The 27842-nt window shown below is 39.4% G+C and overlaps 1 protein-coding gene across 1 annotated transcript; it reads right to left on the bottom strand.

The window, feature by feature from the left end:
• MTNR1A (melatonin receptor 1A) lies at positions 1–27842 on the bottom strand. The gene is made up of 2 exons (XM_001490171.4): positions 27560–27842; positions 1–3087 (listed from the first exon to the last, which is right to left on the bottom strand). The coding sequence occupies exons 1-2, from the start codon at positions 27786–27788 to the stop codon at positions 2219–2221; spliced, it is 1098 nt and encodes a 365-aa protein (XP_001490221.1). The 5' UTR covers positions 27789–27842; the 3' UTR covers positions 1–2218.

Genomic DNA, 27842 nt, shown 5'->3' with positions numbered 1-27842 from the left:
TATACTAACCAAGAAATAATGTTTTCTGGTTTTTTTTTAATTCGTTTACAGAAACACATTTGTTAAACATGCAACAAATTTGTATTTGGAATAGAATACAGCTTATTGGTTGCATATATCAGGTTGGAGAAAATAATGGTCAATTAAATTCAGTTCCCATCCATCACGGACAAGACTAAATAAATATATGATATATGAACACACATGAATAACTGAATAGTTTACATTATGCTAAGAAAAATGCCAAAAACAGAAAGACAGGTCCCTTGTGCATAAACAGGTACACATCTTAGGTAATTATCAAACCACTCTCCATCCTAAACCAACTTTTATTTAATTTCCAACAAATAACAGAAAAAACAAACGGACTACCTTGAAAATGACAATAAATCATATTCATCTTTCCATATATACATATAAAATTTTTATTAGAACAAATATACACAAGCAGAGACCCCATTGAAGTTCATCCTTGACAGTAACAAGGTACAGATATGCGTAAAAACATGCAAATATATTATATCATGGGCTGTATTTTCAAAAATGTAAAAATAAACTCTTTCGAAAAAACAGGTTTTGTAGGTTTTTATTCAAATTTATACCCAAACTGCAAGAAAATAGTTACAAGTATAAAATAATGTTACAACTCAGGATCATATCTTATGTTCACCTATGTTGAATTCTCTAAACAAACATTTATCCTCCAGCTCAGCGGTCACAGACTCAGTGAAGATAGCAGAGCTCCCGAGGCACCAGGACTCGAGAGTTCTCAGAGATTCGTTGGCCACATCATGGAAATAGAAGATACAATTCACTTTTTTATTCCAAACAAACAGAGCTACTTTCTTGACTCTTTGTCAATAAACCAGATATGCTTGCACCACTTACTGCAAAGTAAGAGTTCTATCAGAAATTAGGGCACCAGGTTAGCACGAGAAAAGACGGGATCAGACACTTGAAATGTACACAGTGTTATAAGCCAATGTGATCTCAACAAAATAATTTTTTTAAAAAGACAGGATCAACATCTAATGTCTAAAAGCAACGATAATCAATTGGTTTTGAAATGGACATGTTACTCCTAGCCCTTCTCTAACAGAACACAGAAATGTGTCCTCGTAATAAAGGTACTGTTTCTTAGGGACGTAGAATTATTTCATTATTACTGAAACACAACACAACACCTAAATAATCTCCTTACTCTTCAAAGCTGTGGAGGCGATTCATATGCCCTAGGATCATCAACATGAAAGATGAAACCATATACTGAAATGAATTATTAAAGAATATTGTTTTGCGATATCTGTAAAAGAACAACTGGTTTAGATATTTCCTTGCCCAAATAGCCTATCAATCTAGAACACGTTCAGCACTGTATCCAAGAATCTGGAGCTCTTTGATTCTTTGTCATTGTTAACTGAGCAGATTTGATGACTTGATAAATTAACAGAGATCAATTAAAAACAGCTGGTCAGTGACGTGAATAATCATGATATCTGGTGACAAAATAAGAAGAAGCCAAATGTCCTATAAAGTTGAATTGAGTTTTACGTGTAGCTATTGCTTTAAAATACGGTAGTTATTGACATCTGAAAAAGAGCTCTGTCCTATAGTTAGCACTTTAGTTGCATGCGCAACTTTTAATAGAGTGACATTTATGAGCCTGACTATAGCTGCCCAGTGCTAACAGTGCCAACTGAAAACCTTGTGCTGGTTGTGGTTGAGTTATTCACTAATTTATTTTCAGACTTTCATTGTATAATGAGTCACTCATCTACTTTCCCGTTTTTTCTACTTACCCGTTTATAAATAAAACACATCATTTGTTTTCCTATTAGAAATCTACAAAAAGTGGAGGGAAAAAAGCAATTACTACCTTTGTGGCACTCATTTACAACAAAAGAAACATTTGCACACTCTTTCTCCACTTGAATACATTCAGAATTTTTATTTAAAATAACTCCCCCCATCCCTGAACCAGATTCTTCAATTAACTAACACCTCTCTCTATGTTCTGTATTTCTGTTCATAAGTAGAATTACAGACTTGTTCAGAAGGCCAATATCACATTAGTTCAGAAACTATAGAGGCAACCTCTTAAGAGTATTAAATTTTCTCAACCACTCTATTTTCTCGACATCTGTCCAAAGGGAAGCAAACATGAAAATTAGTAAGACTCTGAGCAGTTTGCATATCTTGCTGGTAATTCTTTGCTTTTTTAAACGGAGTCCACCTTTAATAGGTTATTATTGATCATTAATGGAGAGGGTTTGCATTTAATCCTGTCTGCGACCTCATTCGAGCTATCCACAAAGAACATCTTGGCCGTACACAGTGAAACTATAATTCTTCTGTATTCCTTCCTGAAATTTTGGTTTAGCAGTCCATATACAATTGCGTTGAGGCAGCTGTTGAAATATGCCATATAGTAACTGGCCACAAACAACCACTCTGGGATCCTGGGAACCATGCTGGCAGGGTCTGAGGCCACAGCGAGACCAATAAAGTTTAGAGGAGCCCAGCAAATGGCAAAAAGTACAAAAACCACAAACATGGTGACAAAGTTCCTGAAATCCTGTGGTTTCAGTCTGGGTTTGTTGATAGGTTTCACCCTCCGTCGGACCTGAAGAACCAGGATCCAGATCCTTAGGTAACAGAAGATGACTATGATCATAGGAACTATGAAATGGAAAACCACCACCGCGATGGTGTACGCTGAACTGACAGACTGGGCGAACGTACAGGAGTAGACCCTTGGGTCATACTGCAGGGTTCCGATATGCAAGTTGGGCATGATTGCCACAAGGGTCAACATCCATATCAGGCACACGTAGCAGAGGGAATTCTTGTTACTGTACAGTTTGTCATACTTGAGACTGTGGCAGATGTAGCAGTAGCGGTTAATGGCGATTCCAGTGATGTTGAATACTGAGGCAATGACACTCAAGCCCATCAGGAAACCACTCACTTGGCAGTGCAGATATCCTAGGCTCCATCCGTTGTTAAATATAGATGTCAGCACCAAGGGGTATGGATAAACAGCCACCACCAGGTCCGCAACAGCTAGGCTCACCACAAATATATTTCCTAAGAGAGAAAGGTTTAGAAAATTACAGGTTAATGCCATTTTTCATGAATTGCATGAGTTTTCTTTCACAGTTATTTTTAAAATAGCTGTTTCCACAAGTGAGATGATCCGACATTGCAGTGACCACCATACTGTAAATGAAGTGGAGACTATTTTCACCAGGAAGCGAGCCCATTGTTGCCCTTGTTAAATCAAGTCCACTGTTCACAAATTCCCACATCTCCCAAACAAGGCATACTCATATCACATCTTTTGTTCTGGAAGCTTCTACATTACCTGAGAAATCTCACGTCATGTTATTTCTCAAGCCAACTATGACATCCCAAAGTTCCAGGCTTTCTATCCCTTTCTAGTTCTTCAACAGTTCTCAAATGGGCCTCTAACTCCTGTTCTTGGAGAGTGATAGATCTTTGTCCATTGCATAATACTGAAGAAAAAAAGGGTTCTATTATCAGCTGAGTCAAAAGCGACAGCATGCACAAAGGCCCTCAGGCAGTGATTGGTGTAGTCAGTTCAAGGAACAGAGAAAAGTTTGGCAATTCCTCAGTAAGTTAAACATGGAATTACCACAGGACCCAGCAATTCCACTCCCAGGTATATACCCAAAAGAATTGAAAACCGGTGTTCATCAGCTGTCTAGGTTAGAACATTGGCTTCATCCCTTACTAGCTGTCTAACTGGGGCAAGTTACATTATCTCACTAACTTCAGTTTCCTCTTTGAAGATGGGGACAATGACAGTATCTTCTTTGTTGGGGTATGGTGAGGATTAAATGAGGCAATCTATAACTGGTGCTGAGCAGCATCTGTCCGATGATAAGTGCTCCATAAATGTTGGTATTCTACAACTCTCCTTCCTCGATCCAAAGGAAACAGCAGAAATCCTTTTATATTTTATAAAGAACTTAAGGTACAAAAATTAAACCCCAAATAGTCAAATTAAGTGATAATTTTCTATATTAATATAATAAGACATTTTAAAGTACAAAAAAAGAATTCTAGTCAAATTTTATGAGATGTTTGGCAAATGCACTCTTTACTTTCGTGGCTCATTTGCCTTTGTTGCTTACTATTGCTCCTGCTTTGAATGGCTCCTCTCTCTAACTTTTAAAATGCTACCCATTTTCCCAAATCCATCTTAAATAGAAATACCCGAAGACTTTATTTATTTGCCCAACCCCATGGAAGAACTTCCTCTTTTGAAGACTCCTAAATCACTTTATTTATACCACTTTTAACTTAGATTAAATAATAATAAATTCCACTCAATAAAAACTTATTAAGTGCATATAATAGATGCTGGGGAAACAGGAATGCACAGACAGGCATCTTATGATCCTCGATCTTAGAAAAAGAAAACAAAATTAAAATAGAGAGAAAGAAGTACAACAAGAGTATGCACAGAATGAGAGGCAGCGAGGAGGGGGTGAGCTGCACAGAGGTGGGGAGGAATATTCCAGGCATAGTGACCATATGTTTTGCCTTTCATTATATTTGTGTGTGAACTTGGCTTCCCTATATTTCTGTACTGTGGTCCTCTGAGATTGTGTCTTCCTCATATTGTTTTCCTGAATAGTACCCACTTGAGACTTTTGCTGAAACGATGGATGAAATAAATTAAATTGTCGTCTACCAACATCTCAAGTAAAATAGGTTTTGCACTTGAAGTTCCTATTTGATTAATTTTATTCACCCGCCCCCAAGAAAGCATGCAGAGAAGTCAATGAAAATAGCAGTAGTGACTAAAAAAGGCAAGGTTTTGCCATGTAAGCAGGAATTTCAGATAAATTGTCATAAAAACAACGTATGAAAATTGGTTATCCTAGGCCAAATTGAAGCAAGAAAAACAAATTGATTTTTCCCACAGACCAATTTCAATTACCAATGAGATATTTAAATTCCAAAGTGGGCATATTTTAATACATATTTGACTCAAAATATCTAATACTTTAAAAATATGTATAACGTATGAAATTCAGCTACAAATTAAATTCTCATCAAAATGGTACATTTTTACCCAGAATGTCATGAAGACAAACTGATCTTATATGTATTTACTTTCAAAAGTGCTTAAATATAAGATCATGAATGATGTCATAGATTTCTTTCACGGCTTGAACTCTCTGCTTCATTTATTTTATAATAATTATGCTTCTTTTTTGTTCAAGTAACTACATTAGTTAAATCATTAGTTTAATTTTCTTTGAACTAATCTCATTTTACAAGTGTTTGCAGGAAAAAAATTAAGCCATAGATTCTATGCAGATGTGGCTATCGGGTAGCTCAGAGGAAGCTTTATCACATCTGCTATGTGTGGAGTATGTGTGAGAGTGTGTATGTGTGTGGGTTGTGTGTATGGGAGAACTCCACCAAGTAAGAGTAATTAAATAATTTAATCATAAGCATATGGTCATCTATTCCATTGTAGTGTAACCATCATAGACTAACTTGTGCTGGCCGGCCCTATTGTATCAATAACAAAATATCAAAGTTATCTTTGCAGGGGCAGCTAGCAAAAACTGCAAGTCATGTAGCTGGAGCATGTGCCAAAGATGGTAACCTTGTCCTTAGATGACCTTGAGCTGCCTAGGAACCAAAAGTCGCCTAACTACAGAACTCAGTGTGATGAGAAAGTGGCTCGGGGTACCTCACAAGACATGAAGGGGTCCCTTGATTTGTAGTACACAGGACTTATAAGACCCTTACGCTCCTGCCATCCAAAAAGATTCCTCCAAGCTAGCATTTTGCATAACCACTCCCACCCCCAACTCCTTAAAACTCTATCCCCGATTCATCTCAGCCAGATGGATTTGAGCTTTGCCTCCTGTCTCCTTGCTGGTCAGCTATGCAATAAAGCTCTTTCTTTTCTCAAAATCTGGTACCACCGTGTTGGCTTCTACACATGCCAGGCAGCAGGTCGTTGCCCAGTAATACTAGCTCTGTGTAACTCTAGGTAGGTAACAATCTACCCATTTTTACAGATATCCATGACTCTATACAACCAGCATAACAAGGCATTCTGAAACTTAACATAATTTCTGTTAATGTCTACCAGTTCCTTCTCTGTTGGATTTAGTTCCAGTCCTTACAGTAGAAGAATCGTAGACTCATAGGATATTATGATTGAGAGGAATATTAGCGATAACCCAGGTTAATTCCTACTTTTTAGAGAGAAAAACTGAGAAATATCAAGTTAGATTGAATGATGCCATAAAATTAGTTAGTGCAAGATTGCAATAATATTGTTTACTTGTTAGTGTTGCTCAGTGGGTTTCCATAAGAAAGTTCATGTGCTCAGAAATAAATGAGGGTTAGAAATTTGGCCCTCTGGCCAGGCCCTGGCTTCAAGCCTTTGCAGACACAATTCTAAAAAAAGCACATTAGAACCAAAAAGTTATAAGGAGATGATGATGGGAAGGGAAGAGATGTAGAGGTTAGAGGTCCCTGTCCTAGCAACAAGAAGAAACAGCTAACAGCCTCACAGTGATTAAAGACACAGATAAGCTATAAAATGCAGAATAAATATTCATTCTGGTGAATAAGACCTTAGATTGTAAGTAAAACATGGCACATACACGAATAAGTTAGTAGACAACTAAAAAGTTGCCTTGTCTAAACTGCCTCTCTCAGAACTAGTCCTGTGATTTCCCTGTCGGAATGACCAAAGCAAGGTGGTATTGATTTTCCATTTACCACAAGTATTTCTCTGCTTCTTAGCATCTCCCCACAGCCCAAGCTATTAACTAACTCTATGGGGGCAGTGCCTGTCTTAGACATCTTTCTCCCTGCTCAAATAGGACCTGGCATAGAGCAAGGCCTTTAAAAAATGTACAGTGAATTTATATTGTGTCAATTTAGCTAAGCTGAAAGGACATTTGCTTGCCTAACTCCAGGTTAGGGTTCCCCACAAGAGAGAATTTGCATGAGATTTAAAAGGCAGAAGTGAAGCGGCAGCCATATTCTCTCTGCGGAAGGTCCCTGTAAAGAACCAGGCACTATTGTGCCTCTTTGACTCCTATCTGCTGGCCTACACTGTGGCGAGGGGCAGCAGCGTGCCCACGGCGTCTCCCACCCCTGCTGAACTCTGCTTTGGCTTGGAGAAAGCCAGAGACTGACAGGAGTCCAGTTCATCCTCCTGGGTTCCAGTCCTTCTTCCAGGGATCTACTTTGCTCTTGCTTCCACTCTTGACATCCATCTTTTCTTCTCAGCTGCCTTTTCTGTGGACTTGAAGGTGGGATGGTTAATTGTGTAAGTGTCCACTTGGACGGGTCATGGGATGCTCAAATATCTGGTTAAACATTATTTCTGGGTGTATCTGTGAGGGGGTTTCCAGAAGAAATTAGCATTTAAGTCAGTAGACTTAGTAAAGCAGATGGCCCTTCCCAACGTGGGCGGACGTCATCTAATCCATTGAGGGCCTGAATTAAACAAAGTCAGAGGAAGGGAGAAGTCGCTGTCTGCCTGACCACTGAGCTGGAACATGATCTTCTCCTGCCCTTGGACTGGGACTTGCATGGTATGTGCTCCTGGTTCTGAGGTCTTCGGATTCAGGCTAGAACTACACCACCGGCCCTCCTGAGTCTCCAGCTTACAGGTGGTAGATTGTGGGATTTGTTAGACCCCAAAATCATGTAAGCCAATTCTTTATAATACACATAATAAATCTCTTATATTTATATAAATATATTAGAGATATATAATAGATATGTATTCTATTGGTTCTGTTTCTCTGCAGAACCCTGGCTAATACAAGGCTCCAGCACCAGACACAAAACAACAGCCTCAAATAGACTGTTGAATCCGCTCCCATAATTGCTCTAGTGAATTTGCTTGTAGGATGGACTGAACTCCAGAATTTGGTGCTGAAAGTAGAGCAAGAAGAACCTTAGGGATGGTTTCTCTGTACTGGTTCTGGGTCACCTAGAATAGATTCTCTAACAGGATTAGATGTAGAGGCATTAAAAACCCTTTTTCCAGTAGCAGAGGGGACACTGGGAGCTCATGGCATGCAGTGGCCAAAGACTTACTTAAATTATCACCTGTCCTCACCTTCCAAGGTGAAGAACAAGTTGCTGCATTGCCCCTCCTACCACTAGGAAGGAAAAACAAAATATACCTCATGTTGACATGCTACACCATCCCATTTACTAAGTAACTCAAAAAGCAGCCAGTTTTGAGTGGAGCCCAGAACAAGAAAAGGCTCTGAAAGCTGTTCTGCCATTTGACTCATCTGATTCCATGGTGCTTGAATTGTTGGTCATAGATCTGGAGGGTGTAAAGAGCCTTTAGCAGGCACATATCAGTCATTCATAAGACAGATCCTTAGGATTTTGCAGCAAATCTACGCTAACCTCTGCAGACAAGGATTCTCCTTTAAAGAAGCAGTTTTTGACTTACTACTTGGCCTTAGTAGAATCTGAATACTTGAGCACAGACCACCAAGTGACCCTGTGATCTGAAAGGTCCCTCATGGACCAGGTATTGTCTGACCCCCCAAATCATAAAGTTGGGCGTGCACAGTATCAAACAGAAGTGGTATGTACAAGATCTGGCTCAAGCATGTCCTGAAGGCACAGGGAAGTTGCCTGAATAAGTGGCTCAGATGCCCAAGGCCCACATTCCTGCCTCATCACCACCTTCCCTCAACCCACACCTACAGCTTCATGGGAAGTCCCTTTTGACCAGATGAATAAGGAAGAAAAGACTTCTGGCATGGTTTACAGATGGTTCTTCATGATATGCTCGTACGACCTGAAACTGGATGTTGCAGCACTGCAGGCCAAATCTAGGGACAAGGATGAAGGGAAATCCTCCTGGTGAACAGAACTTTGAACAGAACTTCATGTAGGTTGTTCATCTTGCCTGGAAGGAGAGATGGCCACAGGTATACACCTACATTGATTCACAGCCATGGCTAATGGTGTAGCCAATGGTCAAGGACTTGGAAGAAACATGATTAGAAAACTGGTGATACCAGGGTCTGGAGAAGAGGTCTATAGAGGCACAGACCTCTCAGAATGGGCACTGACTGTGAAGATACTTGTGTCCCATATGAATGCTCACCAAAAAGCAACCTAAGCAGAAGAGGATCTTGATGATGCAATCTGGGGACATGGGTTAATCTTTCCTCAGCCACCACTGTCCTTGACCAATGGGCTCCCGAAGCTGTCATGCAGCAGAAATAGAAGTTACTCATGGGCTTAGAAACATAGATTACCACTCATGAAAAGTACATAATACTTCATCCACAATAACAGGCAAGCTAAAAACCTATATTAATCCTATTTGGGATAGTAGTCTTTATTTCCTTAGAGACTTTCCCCAATCTTGAAGGGCTCAGTTAACTCCTAGCTTAAATAAACAAATTAATGGCACTTAATAATATCTCTTGTCCATTTTTTCTTTTTTTGGTGAGGAAGCTGGGTCCTGCACTAACATCTGTTGCCAATCTTCCTCTTTTTGCTTAGGGAAGATTGTCACTAAGCTAACATTTGTGCCAATCTTCCTCTATTTTGTATGTGGGACGCCACCACAGCATGGCTTGGTGGGCAGTGTGTAGGTGTGCACCAGGGATCTGAACTGGTGAATCTTGGGTCACCAAAGCGGAGTGTGTGAACTTAACCCCACCATGCCACCAGGCTGGCCCTATATAATATCTCTATTTAATTAAAGAACTCTAAACTGCTAAATTCTGAAATAGAATTCCTGTATTTATTAAAAATGGTACAATCATAGTATTTAACTAAAATAAAATAAATGTAAGGAGAAACGAAAAAGAAGTTAACACTACAAAAGTACTAAATAAGATTCTCATAAAGGTAATTTTTAAAAATTCTAAATTTGACTGTTTTTGATGTACATGGAGAGTATTTAAAAACCTAAAAGTGTTAAATATTATTCTCTGCCTTAAAAATAAAAATATATTCACCCATTATAACTCTACACCAAGAGTACAAAACAACAAAGAATTCATTCCGCTTCCCAAAAGGTTACATTTAAAGCATAATGAACTTTAAGGATAGAAATCCATTTAATCCTTGCAACGTTAGTGTTATCCTAAATTAACGAGTGAGGAGACTAAACAAGTACTTTGCCCAAGGTCACATCCATTGGACGGCAGAGCCAGAGTTTTACTCCAGACCATCTGAATGTTCCAGAGGCCACATTATTCAAAGGGAACATATCACAAAAAAAAATTAAGTCTATAATAGGACTAATTTTATGTTGATAAGGAATGTCTCATATATTAAATGATATAGATGACAACCTTATATATATAACCTTTATTGAAAAACTTATTTGATAAAAGAATGTAATATCTACACACCCAAAAAAATGAGTGCAGTTGAAAATATTCCAAGTTCAAATAGAGGAAACAATTAATGGTAAGATAATAGAATAAGTAAAGTAATAACAAAGAATACAGATGAAGTTGAGTTTTTTTAAAAAAATATTCACAAACAAAACTCTTAAAAAGTAAAAATTAAAGGGGCCAGCCCCATGGCATAGTGATTAAGTTCGGTATGCTCCACTTCAGCACCCCAGGTTTGTAGGTTTGGATCCTGGGTGTGGACCTATGCCACTTGTCAGCCATGATGTGGTGGCAACCCACATATAAAGTGGAGGAAGATTGGCATGGATGTTAGCTCAGGGCTAACATTCCTCAGGAAAAGAAAAAACAAAAAAAGGAAAAATTAAAGTTTAAACTAAATCTTAAAATAAAATTTAACTGGGTGAGGTTGGTCAAAAGGTACAAACTTCCAGTTACAGAAGTCCTGGGGAAGCAATGTACAGCATAGTGACTATAGTTAATAATATTGTGTTGTGTATTTGAAAGTTGCTAAGAGAGTAGATCTTAAAAGTTCTCACCACAAGAGAAAAAATTTGGTAACTATTTATGGTGACAGATGTTAACCAGACTTACTATGGTGATCTTTTTGCAACACATACAAATATTGAATCATTATATTGTATCCTGAAACTAATATAACATTATATGTTAATTATACCTCGATTTAAAAAAGAAAAAGGAAAAAAGAATTAACTAGAATAGCGTTTGTCTTGCCACAGAAATGTGCTCCAAGCCCCAATATTACCTTAAACCTGGTGCATAGGAGGCAACTAAGAGATATTTAAATAAAGAAAAAAGGAATGAATGCATGAAGGATAAAACCACATTATCCCTTTCAAGAGAGAGTTTTGTATTCTTAAACACATTAAGAAAATCATAAAAGAACAAATAGTAATTACTGATGACAAATTTGCTAATGTATTATTCCCGAATAGCTATACTTTGTCTCTATTATTAACTAATTTCTTTGAAGCTTTCTCATTAATTCTTCCTCAGGTATGGTGTAGCTTTCACATTTCCTATTTATTACCTATTGTCCTCTCATCCATCATGAGGTAACATCTTTAAAAATTCCCATGACTACTTTAAGTACCAGCTACCATCTACCAACCAACTTTCAAATTTCTCTTGAAAAGTTTTTCTGCCATATAAACAAGGTTTTTTATTTTTTCTGCTTTATCTCCCCAAATCCGCCCAGTACATAGTTGTATATCTCAGTTTCTTAGTTGCAGGTCCTTATAGCTGTGGCATGTGGGACGCCACCTCAACGTGGCCTGACCAGTGGTGCCATGTCTGCACCCAGGATCCGAACTGGCGAAACCCTGGGCTGCTGCTGTGGAGCACACGAACTTAACCACTCGGCCACAGGGCCAGCCCCTAAACAAGTTTTGACTCTTGTAACTTTGTACTCCATGTCTTATATTTATTTAAAAATGAAGAATTTTTTTTAAATGCCTTGATAGAAAGTAATCCCTTTGAAAGTAGGAGCTACATTTTACACAAGCTTAGCACAGTGTCTTGCATTTTGACAAACCAACAAGAATTTGTTGACATCTATATTCTGTCTAATACTGCAGGTATGCAATAAATATTTATTTAAACAGATATTCAATTCAATATGCACCAAAAGTGCTCAATATCAAAATATGTGAGCATCTTTTTAAGCCATAAGCTCACCAACTCAAATTCACCCTCAAGCGCCTGAATAATATTCAGCACCAAAGAGATTTATTTTTTTCTTGTTCCTTTTTCTGAGACTAATTCCTTCAGTGTGATTGCCTAAAATGCATAGCTCTGTAGAAGAAGAAATCTTAGAGCACCATAATGAGAAAATCCAGAAGTTTATTCCTCATTTGCAGCATTATTAAATTTCACTAAAATTTCTTGAGATATCACATACAGCCCCTGGGTTTTTAGGTCAACTTTATCTACCGTTTTGAAAGATGAGACAATGAGAGTGCTGATTAAGGAACTATCTTTTTGAAGGGGAGTAAATGACACCATGCAGAGTTCTGAGCACCCACAAATGCTTCTTTAAAAACAATCCATTAATTGCCTCCGTGGTAGCCTGGAAGATTCTGAAAGCGTGTGCATTTCTTTTTTAGAAGTTAAGCATTTCTGTCAGCTGGCCGACTTAAAAATATTTAGGAAAAAGGGAGAAATTCAAGGCCTCTTGTAAAGATCTTACCATTCCTCTCAAATATTCTAATTATTATTTTTGAAACATGCTAATAAAGAATGAGCAGAATACGCTCCAGAGACTCTATGGAGATTTAAAACGACTTCCAAGGCAGATATTTTTCAAAGTTGGTATTTTTTTTTAAATATAGAACCATAAATGTTAGTAAGAACTAAAAGCAGGAGGTTTAATCTAGGACTATTTTTATCCTTGGTTACCTTTCAAAATTGCCAAGAGAAAAAATGATTCTGAAGAACTAGCAAAAATAAGCTCTCTTATCCATGATTAACTTAATGCTGAACATGCTCCTTCCTTATAAGATCAATATCTGGAGGAACCAATCAGATCTAAACCCAACCATGTAGACTCAAATGCAAGCACATATTTAGGAGTCTGAAACCTCTGTCCTAAGGTTTCCAGGGAATTCTGGGAATTACTCTGGCAAATTTGGGAAAATTTAGAGTTCCATTACAATGTACTATACAGACCAGAAAAAAAATCATAAAACTTTAAAAAGTGGCTAAGCATGCAAGGGTGAAGAAAAATCAATAAAATATCTTTAAAAGTAAAAAATTGCCTTGAATCAATAATTTGAAATAGCATAGGGAGCTGCAGGAGGAAAACGTCCACAGTGCTAACAAGAAGTCTACCACATTAGAGGTTCTATTAAGCACTGACTTCCTTAGCTTGAAACCATTTCCCAAGTCTGTACATACAAGTTAGTCATAACTTTTTGAATGGAAATAGACTTGTCTGAGATAGTTATTGTAGCTTCCAGAGCCAACTCATTTTAAATTAGAGAACAGCTTGGATATTGAAATAATCAGTCTTTCAGAGGTTGGATAATGAAATTATCAGAATCTCAGTCCTACTTGCTGTGGGGAGATAACGTTTATTACCAAAAAAAAAGTTGAGGCATCTGAGAACTTGTGTAATTTGCATAATGCCATGAAAGAGAATTAGATCCTAAATCTTCAATTTCTGACTGATTTAACTTCTTTTTTTTTTAAGGCAACCTATTTTTGGTGAGGAAGATTGGCTCTGAGCTAACATCTGTTCCCAATCTTCCTCTTTTTTTTTCTCTCCCCAAAGCCCCAGTACATAGTTGTATATCCAAGTTGCAAGTCATTCTAGTTCCTCTATGTGGGATGCTGCCACAGCATGGCTTGATGAGTGGTGAGTAGGTCCATGCCCAGGATCTGAACCTGTGAACCCTGGGCTGCTGAAGCAGAGTGTGCAAACTTAACCATTCGGCCATGGGCCAAGTCTCTGATTTCACCTCTTACCATTTGTATTGTCTACCTACTTTAAAAAAAAGAATACATTTAAAAAGAAATAAGCATTTAAAAACTTAATCTAGGGGCTGGTCCCATGGCCAAGTGGTTAAGTTTGCATGCTCCACTTCAGTGGCCCAAGATTTTGCTGGTTTCGACCTTGGGTGCAGCTGACATGGCACCACTCATCAAGCCATGCTGAGGCAGTGTCCCACACAGCACAACAAGAAGGACCAACAGCTAGAATATACAACTATGTACTGGGGGGCTTTGGGGAGAGGAATTAAAAAAAAAAAAAAGATTGGCACAGATGTTAGCTCAGGTGCCAATCTTTAAAAAAAATTCACCTAAAAAGAACCAATCATAGTATGCATGCTAATAATAACATAACAATACCATTATTTGTATAATATTTTATAATTTTGAAGTGATCGGTGGATGGATGGATGGATGGATGGATGGGCAGGATCTAAGTTTACCCTCCTAGCATCCCTGTGAGATCAGTGCCCCATTAGACAGATGGAGAAGCTGAGGCTTAGTGAGGTTGTGCAACCAGACCCAAAACACACTGTAAATAAAGGTATTGCACATATAAGACTCAGCCTGGAACTTCTGATTTTAATTCCTGTGCTCCTTCCACTGTACCATGCTGGGCTGTTTGCCGGGATTAGAAAAACTGATCATTTATCTGTGAATTTTGGGTTTCAGTTTTATTATCTACCTGAGGAGGCTGTCGTAAAGACAAATTTAAAACAAAATGTGGGAAAGTGCTTTGAAAACTGTAAATTGCTCTATGCACATAAGTATGAAGTATTAGACATTCTAATCAAGAAAAGAAGTTATTTTTCTACTTTATCCACAGAAAACAGACCAAATTAGCTGTCTATGAAAAGTGTAACATAAAGTGCAATTCCATCAGTTTTCTATTTTAATTTTCTCGAATTTGAAAAATGTTTCAAGTACAAGTTCATAAATAAATTTTCAAAAATAAAATCGTAGGATTAAAAAGCTAAATTCCCTTAATAATTGAGGTTGGCTTGACTGGGGTGCTGTACAATATTTGTATTTTAAGTGGAAATGTTCACCAAAAGATGGCCATCAGTTTTTGCAAAATCAATTATGGACCACAACAATAAAAAGGAGGCTTAAGGGGAGACTGACATCAGCATCATGGCAGAGTGAACTTGCCCGGGACGCTCTCCCCTCCAACATACAACAAAAAGGGGCAACCATACTCCAAAAGATAATATCCTAACAACACAAAAACCTCAGAGAGAGACACAGCCACACAACGGAGGGTGGAGAGGTTGAAACCCCCCTCAGAGGAGCTAGAACAGGGTAAGAGAGATCTTCACTCCCTCCTGGAAAGGCTGCAGTCACTGCTGTGGGAGGACCCATGAGTGAAGGAGGAGGGGACGGGTCACACAGCCATGGGACCACCCAGGACTCCCTTCGGCCCTTACAGCCTAGATGGAAGCCCTCTAATGGGGCACATGCTTTCGTGGGGGGGTGACCTCATCAAGCCAAGACCCCAAGAGACCAGAGAGTGAGAGCTGACTGAGAAGGCCCAGAATGCACACAGGAGAAAGTGCCCCTCCCCCAACGCACACTGCACTGGCTGAAGACGGGAGGCTGAGCATATGCAGCTCTCGACCCCCACCCAGTGGCAATAGGCTGTAACTGCAACCGAACAATATCAGAATGAGAAAGAGCCGAACTTCCAAGATCTGACACGACATCAAATCTCCAGACCAAGAGAGAAAACGACAAGCACCCAGGACTGAGTCCTGAGGACACAGAAATATGTAAACTAAACAACAAAGAATTCAAAATAGTTTTCATCAAAAAACTCAACGGGGTAAAAAAGAATGTAGAGAGAAATAATTCAACGAGTTCAGGAGCTACTTCACAAAAGAGATTGAAACTATAAAGAAGAATCAACCAGAAATATTAGAGATGAAAGACACAACAGACGAGATAAAACAAAATGCGGATTCCCTGAGTGCTCAAGTGGACATCATAGAGGAGCAAACCAGCATAATCAAAGATAGACATGTTGAAATGCTCCAGACAGAGGAGGAGTGAGAACCAAGACTAAAAAGAAATGAAGAAAGTCTCCAAGAGACATCCAACTCAATGAGGAAATGCAACATAAGAATTACAGGTATTCAAGAAGGTAAAGAGAAGGAGAATGGAGCAGAAAGCGTGTTCAAAGAAATAATAGCAGAGAACTTCTCAAATCTAGGGAAAGAGAGGGAAATATGTATGGAAGAAGCTTCCAGATGTCCTAGATTTGTCAATGTAAAAAGATCTACTCAAGGCAAATAGTAGTAAAACTGGCAAAAATGAATGACAAAGAAAGAATACTCAGGGCAGCAAGGCAGAAGAAAATAACCTACAAAGGAACCCCTATCAGGCTTTCAGCAGATTTCTCTGCAGAAACTTTACAAGCTAGGAGAGAATGGAAAAATATTCAAAACTTTAAAAGACAAGAATCTTCAGCCAGGAATATTCTATCCAGCAAAAATATCCTTCAGATATGAGGGAGAAATTAAATCTTTCCAAGACAAACAAAAGCTAAGGGACTTCGTAGCCACAAGATCCCCCTAAGAAATCATCAAGAAGGCCCTCATACCTGAAAAAAAAAGGGAGAAAGGGGTCACAAAACACAGAGTAAGGAGATAAGTAATTAGACAGAAACAGAATAGGACAGCAAATATTCAACTATAGCATTAGGCTAAAGGAAAGAAAAACACCAAAAACAAAGACAATCTTGTCACTTTAACCAAAAACTCACAACACGAGTTGGAATAAGATAAGAGAAAAACAACTTGGGAGGGGAGGCAGAGGGGGACTGAATCAGTTTAGACTAAAGAAATAAGAGGCCATCAGAAAATGTACTCTTATACAGGAGATCCCGAATACAAACTTCAGGGTAGCCACTAAACTAAAAAGCAGAACGGAGACACAAAAAATGAATAAGGAGAAAACAAAGAAACACATCATAAAAAAACTACATAATTCAATGGGTAGACCAAAACACACAGGACGAAAAACAAAGGAATACAGGAAAACCAGAAAATAAGTGATATAATGGCAGCATTAAGCCCTCATACACCAATAATCACCATAAACATACATGGATTGAATTCTCCAATAAAAAGACACAGAGCGGCGAGATGGATCAAAGAAAAAGATCCAAAAATTTGCTGCCTCCAGGAAATACACCTCAGCTCCAATGACAAACACAGGCTCAGAGCAAAGGGGTGGAACTTCAAGCTAATGGCAAACAAAAGAATCAGGTGTTGCAATACTTATTATCAGACAAAGTAGATGTCAAGATAAGGCAGGTAAAGAGAGACAAAGAGGGGCAGTATATAATGATCAAAGGGACACTCCATCAAGAAGACATAACACTTATAAATATCTATTCACCCAACACAGGAACACCAAAGTTCATAAGGCAACTATTAACAAACCTAAAAGAAGATATTAATAATAACACAATAATAGTACCCCACTCACATCAATGGATAGATCATCCTGAAAGAAAATCAATGAGGAAACAGTGGAATTAAATGAAAACCTAAACCAGTTGGACTTAATAGGCATATATAGAACATTCCATCTAAAAACAGCAGAATACACATTCTTCTCAAGTGCACACAGAACATTCTCAAGAATGTTGGGGAACAAGGCAAACCTCAATAAACTTAAGAAAATTGAAATTTTAACAAGCATCTTTTCTGATCATAATGCTATAAAGCCAGAAGTTAATTACAAGAAAAAAGCTGAGAAAGGGACAAAGATGTGAAGACTAAACAACATGCTATTGAACAAGCAACAGATCATTGAAGAAATTAAAGGAGAAATCAAAAAATATCTGGAGAGAAATGAAAATGATAACATACCATACCATCTCATATGGGATGCAGCAAAAGCCATATTAACAGGGAAATTCATTGCAATACAGCCACACCTCAACAACAAGAATTTTAAATGAATTAGAAAAAGAGGAACAAACAAAGCCCAAAGTCAGCAGAAGGAGAGAAATAATAAAAATCAGAGCAGAAATAAATGCTATTGAAACAAAAAAAGGCAATAGAAAGGATTAATGAAACAAAGAGCTGGTTCTTTGAGAAGATAAACAAAATTGACAAACTCCTAGCCAGACTTACAAAGAAAAAAAGAGAGAAATCTCAAATAAACAAAATCAGAAATGAAAGAGGAGAAATAACAACATATTCCACAGAAATACAATGGATTATAAGAGAAAACTATGAAAAACTATATGCCAACAAAATGGATAACCTAGAGGAAATGGATAAATTCTTAGACTCTTACAACCTCCCAAAGCTGAGTCAATAAGAAACAGACAATCTGAATAGACCAATCACAAGGAAAGAAATTGAAACAGCAATCAAAAGCATCCCAAAGTATAAAACCCCAGGACCAGATGGCTTTCCTGGGGAATTTTACCAAACTTTCAGAGAGGATTTAATACCTATCCATCTCAAGCTATTCCAAAAAGTTAGGGAAGATAGAACACTTCCTAACACCTTCTATGAGGCCAACATCACTCTGATACCAAAGCCTGACAGAGACAGCACAAAAAAGGAGAACTCCAGGCCAATATCACTGATGAACATAGATACAAAAATCCTCAACAAAATTTTGGCAACCTGAATTCAGCAATTCATCAAAAGGATCATACATCATGATCAAGTGGGATTCATACCAGGGACACAGGGATGGTTCAACATCCGCAAATCAATCAACGTGATACACCACATTAACAAATTGAGGAATAAAAACCACATAATCATCTCAATAGATGCAGAGAAGGCATTTGACAAGATCCAACAGCATTTATGATAAAAACTCAACAAAATGGGGATAGAAGGAAATTACCTCAACATAATAAAGGCCATATATGACAAACCCACAGCCAACATCATACTCAATAGGCAAAAACTGAATGCCATCCCCCTGAGAACAGGAACAAGACAAGGATGTCCACCATCACCACTCTTATTCAACATAGTACTGGAGATTTTGGTCAGAGTAATTAGGCAAGAGAAGGGAATAAAAGGAATCCAAATAGGGAGTGAAAAAGTGAAACTCTCACTGTTTGCAGATGACATGATCTTATACATAAGAAACCCCAAAAAATCCATCAGGAAACTAATTGAAATAATTAACAACTACAGTAAAGTTGCAGGGTACAGAATCAACTTATAAAAATAAGTTTCCTTTCTATACTCCAGTAACGAAGTTACAGAAGGAGAACTCAAAAATATAATTCCATTTGTAATCACAACTAGAAGAATAAAGTACCTAGGAATAAATTTAACCAAGGAGGTGAAGGACTTATACGATGAAAACTATAAGACATTACTGAGAGAAATTGATAACGACATAAAGAGATGGAAAGAGATTCCTTGCTCATGGATTGGAAGAATAAACATAGTTAAAATGTCCATACTACCCAAAGCAATCTAAAGATTCAATGCAATTTCTATCAGAATCCCAATGACAGTCTTCATGGAAATAGAGCAAAGAATACTAAAATACATATGGGGCAACTAAAGACCCCAAATTGCTAAGGCAATCCTGAGAAAAAAGAACAAAGCTGGAGGTATCACAATCCCTTACTTCAAAAGGTACTACAAAGCCATAGTGATCAAAATGGCATGGTTCTGGTGCAAAAGCAGGCACACAGATCAATGGACAGAACTGAAAGCCCAGAAATAAAACCACACATCTACGGACAGCTAATCTTTGACAAAGATGCCAAGAACATACAACAGAGAAAAGATAGTCTCTTCCACAAATGGTGTTGGGAAAACTGAACAGCCACATGCAAAAGAATGAAGGTAGACCACTATCTCACACCATACACAAAAATAAACTCAAAATAGATCAAAGATTTGAAGATACGTCCAGAAACTATAAAACTCCTGGAAAATAATATCGGTAGTACTCTCTCTGACATTGAACTAAAAAGGATCTTTTTGGGGCCGGCTCCATGGCCAAGTGGTTGAGTTCTAGCGCTCTGCTGCTGCGGCCCAGGGTTTGGATCCTGGGCGTGGATGTGGCATTGCTCGTTGGGCCGCGTTGGGGCGGTGTCCCACATCCCACAACTAGAACGACCTGCAGCTGAGATGTACAACTGTGTGCAGGGGGGGGTTGGGGAGATAAAGAGGGGGGAAAAGAAAAGGGATCTTTTCAAATACCATGTCCTCTCAGACAAACGAAACAAAAGAAAAAATAAATGGGAATTCATCAGATTAAAGAGCTTCTGCAATGCAAAAGAAACTAGAATCAAAACAAAGAGACAACCGACCACTTGGGACAAAATATTTGCAAGTCATTTATCTGACGAGGGTTTAATCTCCACAATATAAGGAACTCACACAATGGCACAAGAAAAAAACAACCTGATCAAAAAATGGGCAGAGGAGATGAACAGACATTTTTCCAAAGAAGATATACAGATGGCCAATAAACACATGAAAGGGTGTTCGACATCACTAATCATCAGGGAAATGCAAATCAAACTACACTAAGATACCACTTTATGCCTGTCAAAATGGCTGTAATCTCTAAGACTAAAAATAACAAATGTTGGAGAGGCTGTGGAGAGAAGGGAACCCTCATACACTGCTGGTGGGAATGCAAACTGGTGCAGCCACTATGGAAAACAGTATGGAGATTCCTCAAAAAACTAAAAGTAGAAATACTATATGACCCAGATATCCCACTACTGGGTATCTACCCAAACAACTTGAAATCAACAATCCAAAGTAACATATGCACCCCTATGTCCATTACAGCACTATTCACAATAGCCAAGACATGGAAGCAACTCAAGTGCCCACCAACCGATGATTGGATAAAGAAGATGTGGTATATATATATATATATATACATATATATACAATGGAATACTACTCAGCCAGAAAAAAAGACAAATTCATCCCATTTGCAGTAACATGGAAGGACCTAGGGGAATTATGCTTAGCAAAATAAGCCAATCCGAGAAAGACAAACACCAGATGATTTCACTCATATGTGGAATATAAAAAAGCACATAGACAAAGAAAACAGTTCAGTGGTTACCAGGGTAAGGGGGGTGGGAGGGGCACAGGGAGTGAAGGGGAACACTTATGTGGTCACAGTCAAGAAATAATGTACAACTGAAATCTTGCATTGATATAAACTATTATGAACTCATTAAAAAAAAATAATTGGAAAAAAAAGAAAAAAGGAGGCTTAAGGGGCCCGCCCGGTGGAGTAGTGGTTAAGTTTGCGAGCTCTGCTTCAGTGGCCTGGGATCCATCTGTTCAGATCCTGGGCACAGACCTACATACCACTCATCAAGCCAGGCTGTGGCAGCATCGCACATACAAAATAAAGAATGATTGGTACAGATGTTAGCAACAATCTTCCTCAAGCAAAAAGAGGAAGATTGGCAATAGATGTCAGCTGAGGACCAATCTTCCTCACCAAAAAAAAAAAAAAAAGGATTAAATTTTATCATGAAAAGTTTACATGTACAAATATTGTTAAGACACCAGATCCAAATGTTAAGGAATACTGTATATCTGTTCCAATTGCCCACGCCCCAGAAGTTAGACTTTCTTGCAGTTCTATTTACCTTCTATCTGATACTCATGGATATTTAGTACATCAAGAGAAAGCGCCATTTGCAGTGAGAGGAAAATGTAAGACGCAAAATGAATCTTTAAGGGAAAGAAAATTACTGAAAGAACAAAATGTCTCAAAAATATTGTCCAAAATGCATTGCTTTTATATTTCTTTTGGGATTTGGGCAATTGGCTTATATATGGATATTTCATTGTGTTCTATGTTTTTGGCTTTAAGGATCCCCTGGAGCACTGGTTTTTAAGTTACCTGTTAGCCCTGTGATTAGCCACTTTGATGGCCTCAATACAGACATCCTGAACTGATAATGCAGGAATAACTGTCTGATTCTTTATTTCAGGAACACAGCATGGTGAAGTCTCTCTCTTCCACCCGCATTTAAGCCCCTAACTGAGAAGGCTGTGCTCGCTTGAGTGAGCCCCATGGTTCTTCAGATGTGTGTTCTTGCAAACAATGACCAGGCTGGTCGCCTGCTCTTCCCCAGTGATTATATTCCGATGGGGTCATTACAGGCTGAAAAGAGCCTGTCTCTCCCCGTGGACCAACCAGAGGCATGAAAGTTAGTTCACCAGGACTGCTCACTCACACACGCTGTCAGCCAGCTCATCACAAGCATCACCAGCTCATCCGACCCAAACTCACGAGAACCTGCAGACACCCCAGAGAACCAATCCGTTGTTGGCCAACTAGCAAGAGTCCCACCAAAGAGGGCTTGAATTACTCTGTGTGGTTGGTTACTTCATTCTCTTCCAAGAAGGGAAAACTATGTAGCAAAGTTTAAAAACTTGTAAACATTCCTTGGGAAATAAGGCAAAGAAACCAGATGTCATTACAAGATTTTTCGCCAGCAGATATGTGACAAGCGAATCAGATAGTGTAGGACAAACGAGGCACGCTTTCCTAAGGACGCTTTCCTAGATCTATGATGCCCATGATCACTATCTACATATATGTCATTGTGTCCACATTCCTCCTCGTTGCTAGTCAGTTTCATTGCAATATAATTTACAACTTTGCAGTGAGTTTAATAATCACGTAAATCAAAGGACACTAGAATCAGAAAGGACTCAAAGATGTTGTCCGACCCAATCATTCTACTGATGCGAAAACAGTCCAGAGAGGTGAAGACTTAACTACAATCACAGATCCATTGAGTAGCAGCCCTGGAGTCCAGGTTCTGGACCCATTCTCTTTACAAGCTCTCTCCACACTTCCCTATAGGCTCTGACATATTTGTCCCCAGCACAGAAGCATTCGCCTTAGGAGCAGCTGCATATAGTTACACTTGCTTCCACCCCATCACTGATGCTAAAACCATCCTGCATCATCATGTCTGATCCCTGAGCCCTCTCCCAACATTTCTGAGTTAATACGGGAAGCTTCCAGCCAGTGCCTTCCGCACCGTTCCTTCCCATTCCCACAGCATCCCAAAAGGCTCAGAACTCAGAACTCCGTGAGGCACGTTGCTTTCTGGGGCTCGTGAGTCTCCGATGACCCATCAATTCTGAGTATCATTTCAGCCACATTGTTGGTTTGAATGCTTTCGTGGGATAGGGTAAGAGCCAAAATATATAAAATATTGTTTTAAGAAATCCAGAAATGAACTTCTAGAATATAATATGCTTGTAAGTCCAGGGGTGTCTTTTTTGCTGATTCACAACAGACACAGGAAGCAGAGACACAGTGTGACCTCTGCTAAGACATTGAATCTAATGATGGTGACCAAGGAATACTGGAGGCCAAGGAGTAAGAGACAGACAGTGGAGAAGAAGGAAAAAGAAGGCAAGGGAAGAGAAAGGAAAGGAAGGAAAGAGAAAATAAAAGCCAGCATACAGTGAACAGGTTGGCCAAGGGCTCTATGAAGGTGGGTATGAACACATTCCGTGGGACCCACGCTGTGATGGTGAGTGTGGCCCAGGTAAGGGAGAAGGCAGCGATCCTCAGGCTTCACTGCCTGAGCAATGGATACAACCAAGAGTCAACATCAACACGGGCAGCAATCTGCTCGTGGACGGTAAAAGAGAAAAAGTTCAGATTCACGGTTTTCGGTACTCAGATTTGGCATAAGTTCTAGTTCCAGTTGTGGATAATAACACTACCACAACAATAAGGTAGTATTACCGGACTATTTCTGAATGACTTGAGACATTATTTCATGATATTATCTTATTTCAAATCATTTCCCTTATTCAAACCATTTCTCAAAAGTGATGGTCACATATGTATATACATATGTAAAAATACGTCACCCATGGTTTACGCACTTTGCTGTGTGTAAGTTATGCCTCAATTTAAAAATAATATTTTGGGGGGCTGGCCCCGTGGTACTCTGCCTCAGTGGCGCAGGGCTTCACTGGTTTGGATCCTGGGAACAGACCTAGCAGTGCTCATCAGGCCATGCTGAGGCAGCATCCCACATAGCAGAACTAGAAGGATCTACAACTAGAATAGACAATCGTGTACTGAGGGACTTTGGGGAGAAGAAGAAGAAGAAGAAGAAGAAAGATTGGCAACAGATGTTAGCTCAGGGCCAATCTAAAGAAAATAAATAAAGATAATATATTTAAGTAGGCATGCCTAAGACCTATAAGGCGCTTAAAAATGGCCCTGTGGCTCAGTGGTTAATGTCGTGTGTGCTCTGTTTCGGTGGCCCGGGTTCATGGGTTCGGATCCCGGGTGCAGATTTACTCCACTCATCACCCATGCTATGGCGGCATCCCACATACAAAGTAGAGGAAGACTGGCACAGATGTTAGCTCAGGGCTAATCTTCCTCACAGAAAAAAAAAACAAAGGCCCTGGTAGATCCAAGATTTAAACCCAGATCTTTGAGGCCCAAAGTCCATGTTCTCGCCTTACTCTGTGCAGCTCTTTGAGTGGTAATGCAGGATGGTTATAGATAATATTCAATATGGGCCTGAAAGAAACAAGCACAAGAGTGGAATAACACAGTACCAATCATCCCATCTTTGAGTCATTCTGGGGGACATTTTTTTTTTTTTACAATACTGACAGTTTACCCCACTGTGCACCAGATTAAAAAATAATAATAAACCACTTTAGATAACTGTCTCCCTAAAATATGACGTCCCTGTCTTCTTAAGCAGAACATACTGTACGTGACTGGACCTTCCTTGATGGCTCGGGGTCATAATTAATAAATATATTATTGCACTGTGCTGTTTCAGGAGCAATTAATGGTGAGCAGGGTTATTTGCTTCCTCACAAAGTGCCTGCAAAGGTTGTGCTGTTCAGTTTTTCCCACCTGCTTTTAGTGAATCTACTTTAACCCACACCGTTTGCCACATGTGCTATTCCTTTAAATGTGCCAATCTTTCTCCTAATTTACTGCTTATAATCTACGGGGACCCAGGCACTAGCCTCAGAGTTTTGTGGAATTCCAAGGCAGGACAAATTAGCTGTGGGTGAGAGTCTGTTATTTTTGTTTATTTCCATTTATTGGATATATTCTAGCTAGAATAGATGGCCACATAATTGAATTTTGAATAGGCAAGGTATTTTGTATTCTTGCTTTATTTTTTTTGAAAATGCTTTATTGAAGTACAATGTACATATAGAAATGTGCACAAACACTAAGTCTACACAGTTCAGTTCAATCATTTTTAAGAAACAACACCTCCTGGTTAGCTTCACCTAGAATAAAAGAACACATACCACCTGCTTTATCCTTTTCAAAGTGATTCCGTGTGCATCACCTCAGCAGGTAATCGCAACAATCGTGCGAGGCTAAAAGATGAGATATTTTCTGTATTTGACAAATGTGGAAAATGAAGGTTTGATGACTTAACTGATTTCTCAGATCACAAGGTAGACAGCACAGATATTAATCCTAGCATTCCAGTGCAGGAATCTTCCCGTGACACTATGAAATTTACTCAGAGGCTGCAAATAGGGTAGTGTCGATTCTAGTGTCAAATTTTGGATGGGAACACAGCAGATGTTCTGCCAGCATCTCGGAGCCTGTTTCGGCTCTGATTGGCCAATGTCCCTGACAAATGGCTGTTAAATATTTTGAATTTCTTCCCCGAGACGCCAAATGTCAACACGCTCTCTTGGGAGGAGAAGAGGTTCAGAAAAATCCTTCAATTATACCAGATTGCCAAGAGAAAGCGCTAGTTCAAAACTTAAGATGGCAGTGTTCTTATTTTTTAGCTCATTTCTTCCATTCTGTTTGTTCCATCTTTTCACCCTCAATGCCAACAAAATAAATCTAACTGAAATGGAAGGATGGAACAATCACAAGAACTTTTAATAAGCACCCCAAAGCCATATTTGATCAGCTATCTCTATCACTGTTTCAAATTACCATCCATTCTAGAAAGCCTCAAATGGTTTGAATTGCAACAGTGGTACCTCTGAATTAAAAGTCCCAATTATAAGAATATGAAAGTTCAAAAGCTTCACAGATTAAAGCTCCCTGTGCATCTCCTCGTCAGCTAAGAGATGTAGTATTTTACAGACCACCCTATCAAAAAGCTGCTTAGCAAACGAACAAAAGACCAAGTGGTGTGGAAGGAGCATGTCTCACAAGATGTTTTTTTAAATAGAACACAAGAAATAGAATTGTTCTGGGCATGTGGATTTTTTTTTTTCTAAAAGAAAGGTTCTGCAGGATTCAAGCTTCCCAAGTCTGCAATTATTGACGTCAATGAAGTAGAGTGAGCTCTCAGTCAAACCCAGCTCCACCACTTCCGGTCGGTAAAAGCAACTTGTGTCGTCAGATTGTAAATCGGGTAACAGCGGCATCCACTGCAGGGCTGCCTGCGGATCCAGTTAACACGGCTCTCAGAACCGTGTCTGGCCCAGAGAAAGCTGCTTTTATTGCCAAGAGGGAACGTGCTACTTCTTGAAGGCAGGATCCCTCTAGTTTAGGCCAACCTGCAAAGTGAGGTTATTCCATGGACTAACTCCAATTCAATACCTGTTATCAGGTTCTTAAATTAACGAATCCTTAAACTATGCACTGTCCCGAAGCATCAGGGAAAGGGAAAAAAAGGGGGCCCTCCCAAAAAGGAGCTAAACAAAATCACAGCGTTGATCATCTACCTGGATAGAACAAAAATAATTGCTTTTAACAAACACATAAGTACATAGTTCCTCCCCCTAGCGACCCTCACCTCCAGAAAGTTTGCTTCCAAATAAGGAACTAGGCACATCATCATCATTTCCAGGTCTGAAGGTCCAGCGTCCTATGGACAAATCGCCCCTGGGCTCCCACCCACGATAAGCTAATTTCAGTTCATTGCTTGGAAGAAAAAGCAAGTTTAACTCAAGCACAAAATTAGCTTTAGTAGTATATTATATGCAAACATACTCTTTACTACAACAATCTCTATTTTTAAAATGTAAACTTGTTTAACTTGGAGGAATAATACTCACTTTCTGAAGCATGTTTTAGGAGCCTATGGTTCTTTTTAAATTGTATGCTAAAAACTGAAAACCACTCCTGATAACAAAACTAAAATCATTGCACTATCATTTTGCCGGCTTATAAATTTTCTCATATTTTAACAAAGTTGGGAAAAATAAATTATATGTAAAACGAAGCAATGGACAGGTTCGTTGAACTAATTTGAAATGCCTTCTTGAAGAACTTTATGCAAACTGTATCCGTGTCTTTCAATCTAACAAGCCTCAGAAACTGAAAACTGTACAGTGGGGTTGTCCCCTAAAATAAAAAGAACCTGACTCTAGCAAAGGTTTCTACCCCTTGGAAACTGAAGATGCTTTACTGTTTTATGCAAAAACATCTTAGAAGGGTGGTTTAGAGGAAAAGTGAACAGATGGGCTTCAGTCTCTATTAGGAAAAATGACTCCAGTTCCCAGTTTCTAAGAAAAAGAATTGAACTTTTCTTAGGAAGTGTCATTTGAGGGCTAAGGATGCTGCGTTCTGGAAAGGTGGCCAGACAGGGGAGAGGCTGCCGTCCGGTGAGAGTTGGGGGCTGCTGGTCCAGCCCGCCTGGCCCCGGGAGTCCCTACCTGCGTTCCTCAGCTTCTTGTTCCGATACACGGACAGGATGACCAGGAGGTTGCCCAGGATGTCCACCACGATGGTGAAGATGAGGATGCAGGCGAGCGTGGAGGCCAGCCACGAGGGTCGCGGCCACGCGCCCTCCCCGCCGCCGGGCGCCAGCAGAGAGGCGTTGAGCAGCGCGCACCCGTTGCCCCTCACGCTCCCGCCCGGCGCGCCCCACGGCCACCCGGCCATCGCGCGGACCCCGCAGCGCCCCGCCGCCCCTGCGAGTCGCCCGAGCGCCGTGTG

The sequence above is a fragment of the Equus caballus genome, chromosome 27 (assembly GCF_041296265.1).
Source record: "Equus caballus isolate H_3958 breed thoroughbred chromosome 27, TB-T2T, whole genome shotgun sequence".
NCBI classification, from domain to species: domain Eukaryota; kingdom Metazoa; phylum Chordata; class Mammalia; order Perissodactyla; family Equidae; genus Equus; species Equus caballus.
This window is presented reverse-complemented; position numbering and strand designations above follow the sequence as displayed.

Bases quoted from the DNA above. Each gene is read 5' to 3' on its own strand.
- MTNR1A (XM_001490171.4), bottom strand. From the start codon at position 27,788: ATGGCCGGGTGGCCGTGGGGCGCGCCGGGCGGGAGCGTGAGGGGCAAC. The intron at 3,088-27,559 runs GTAGGGACTCCC...TTTCTCTCTTAG, and splicing joins CAAGAAGCTGAGGAACGCAG to GAAATATATTTGTGGTGAGC.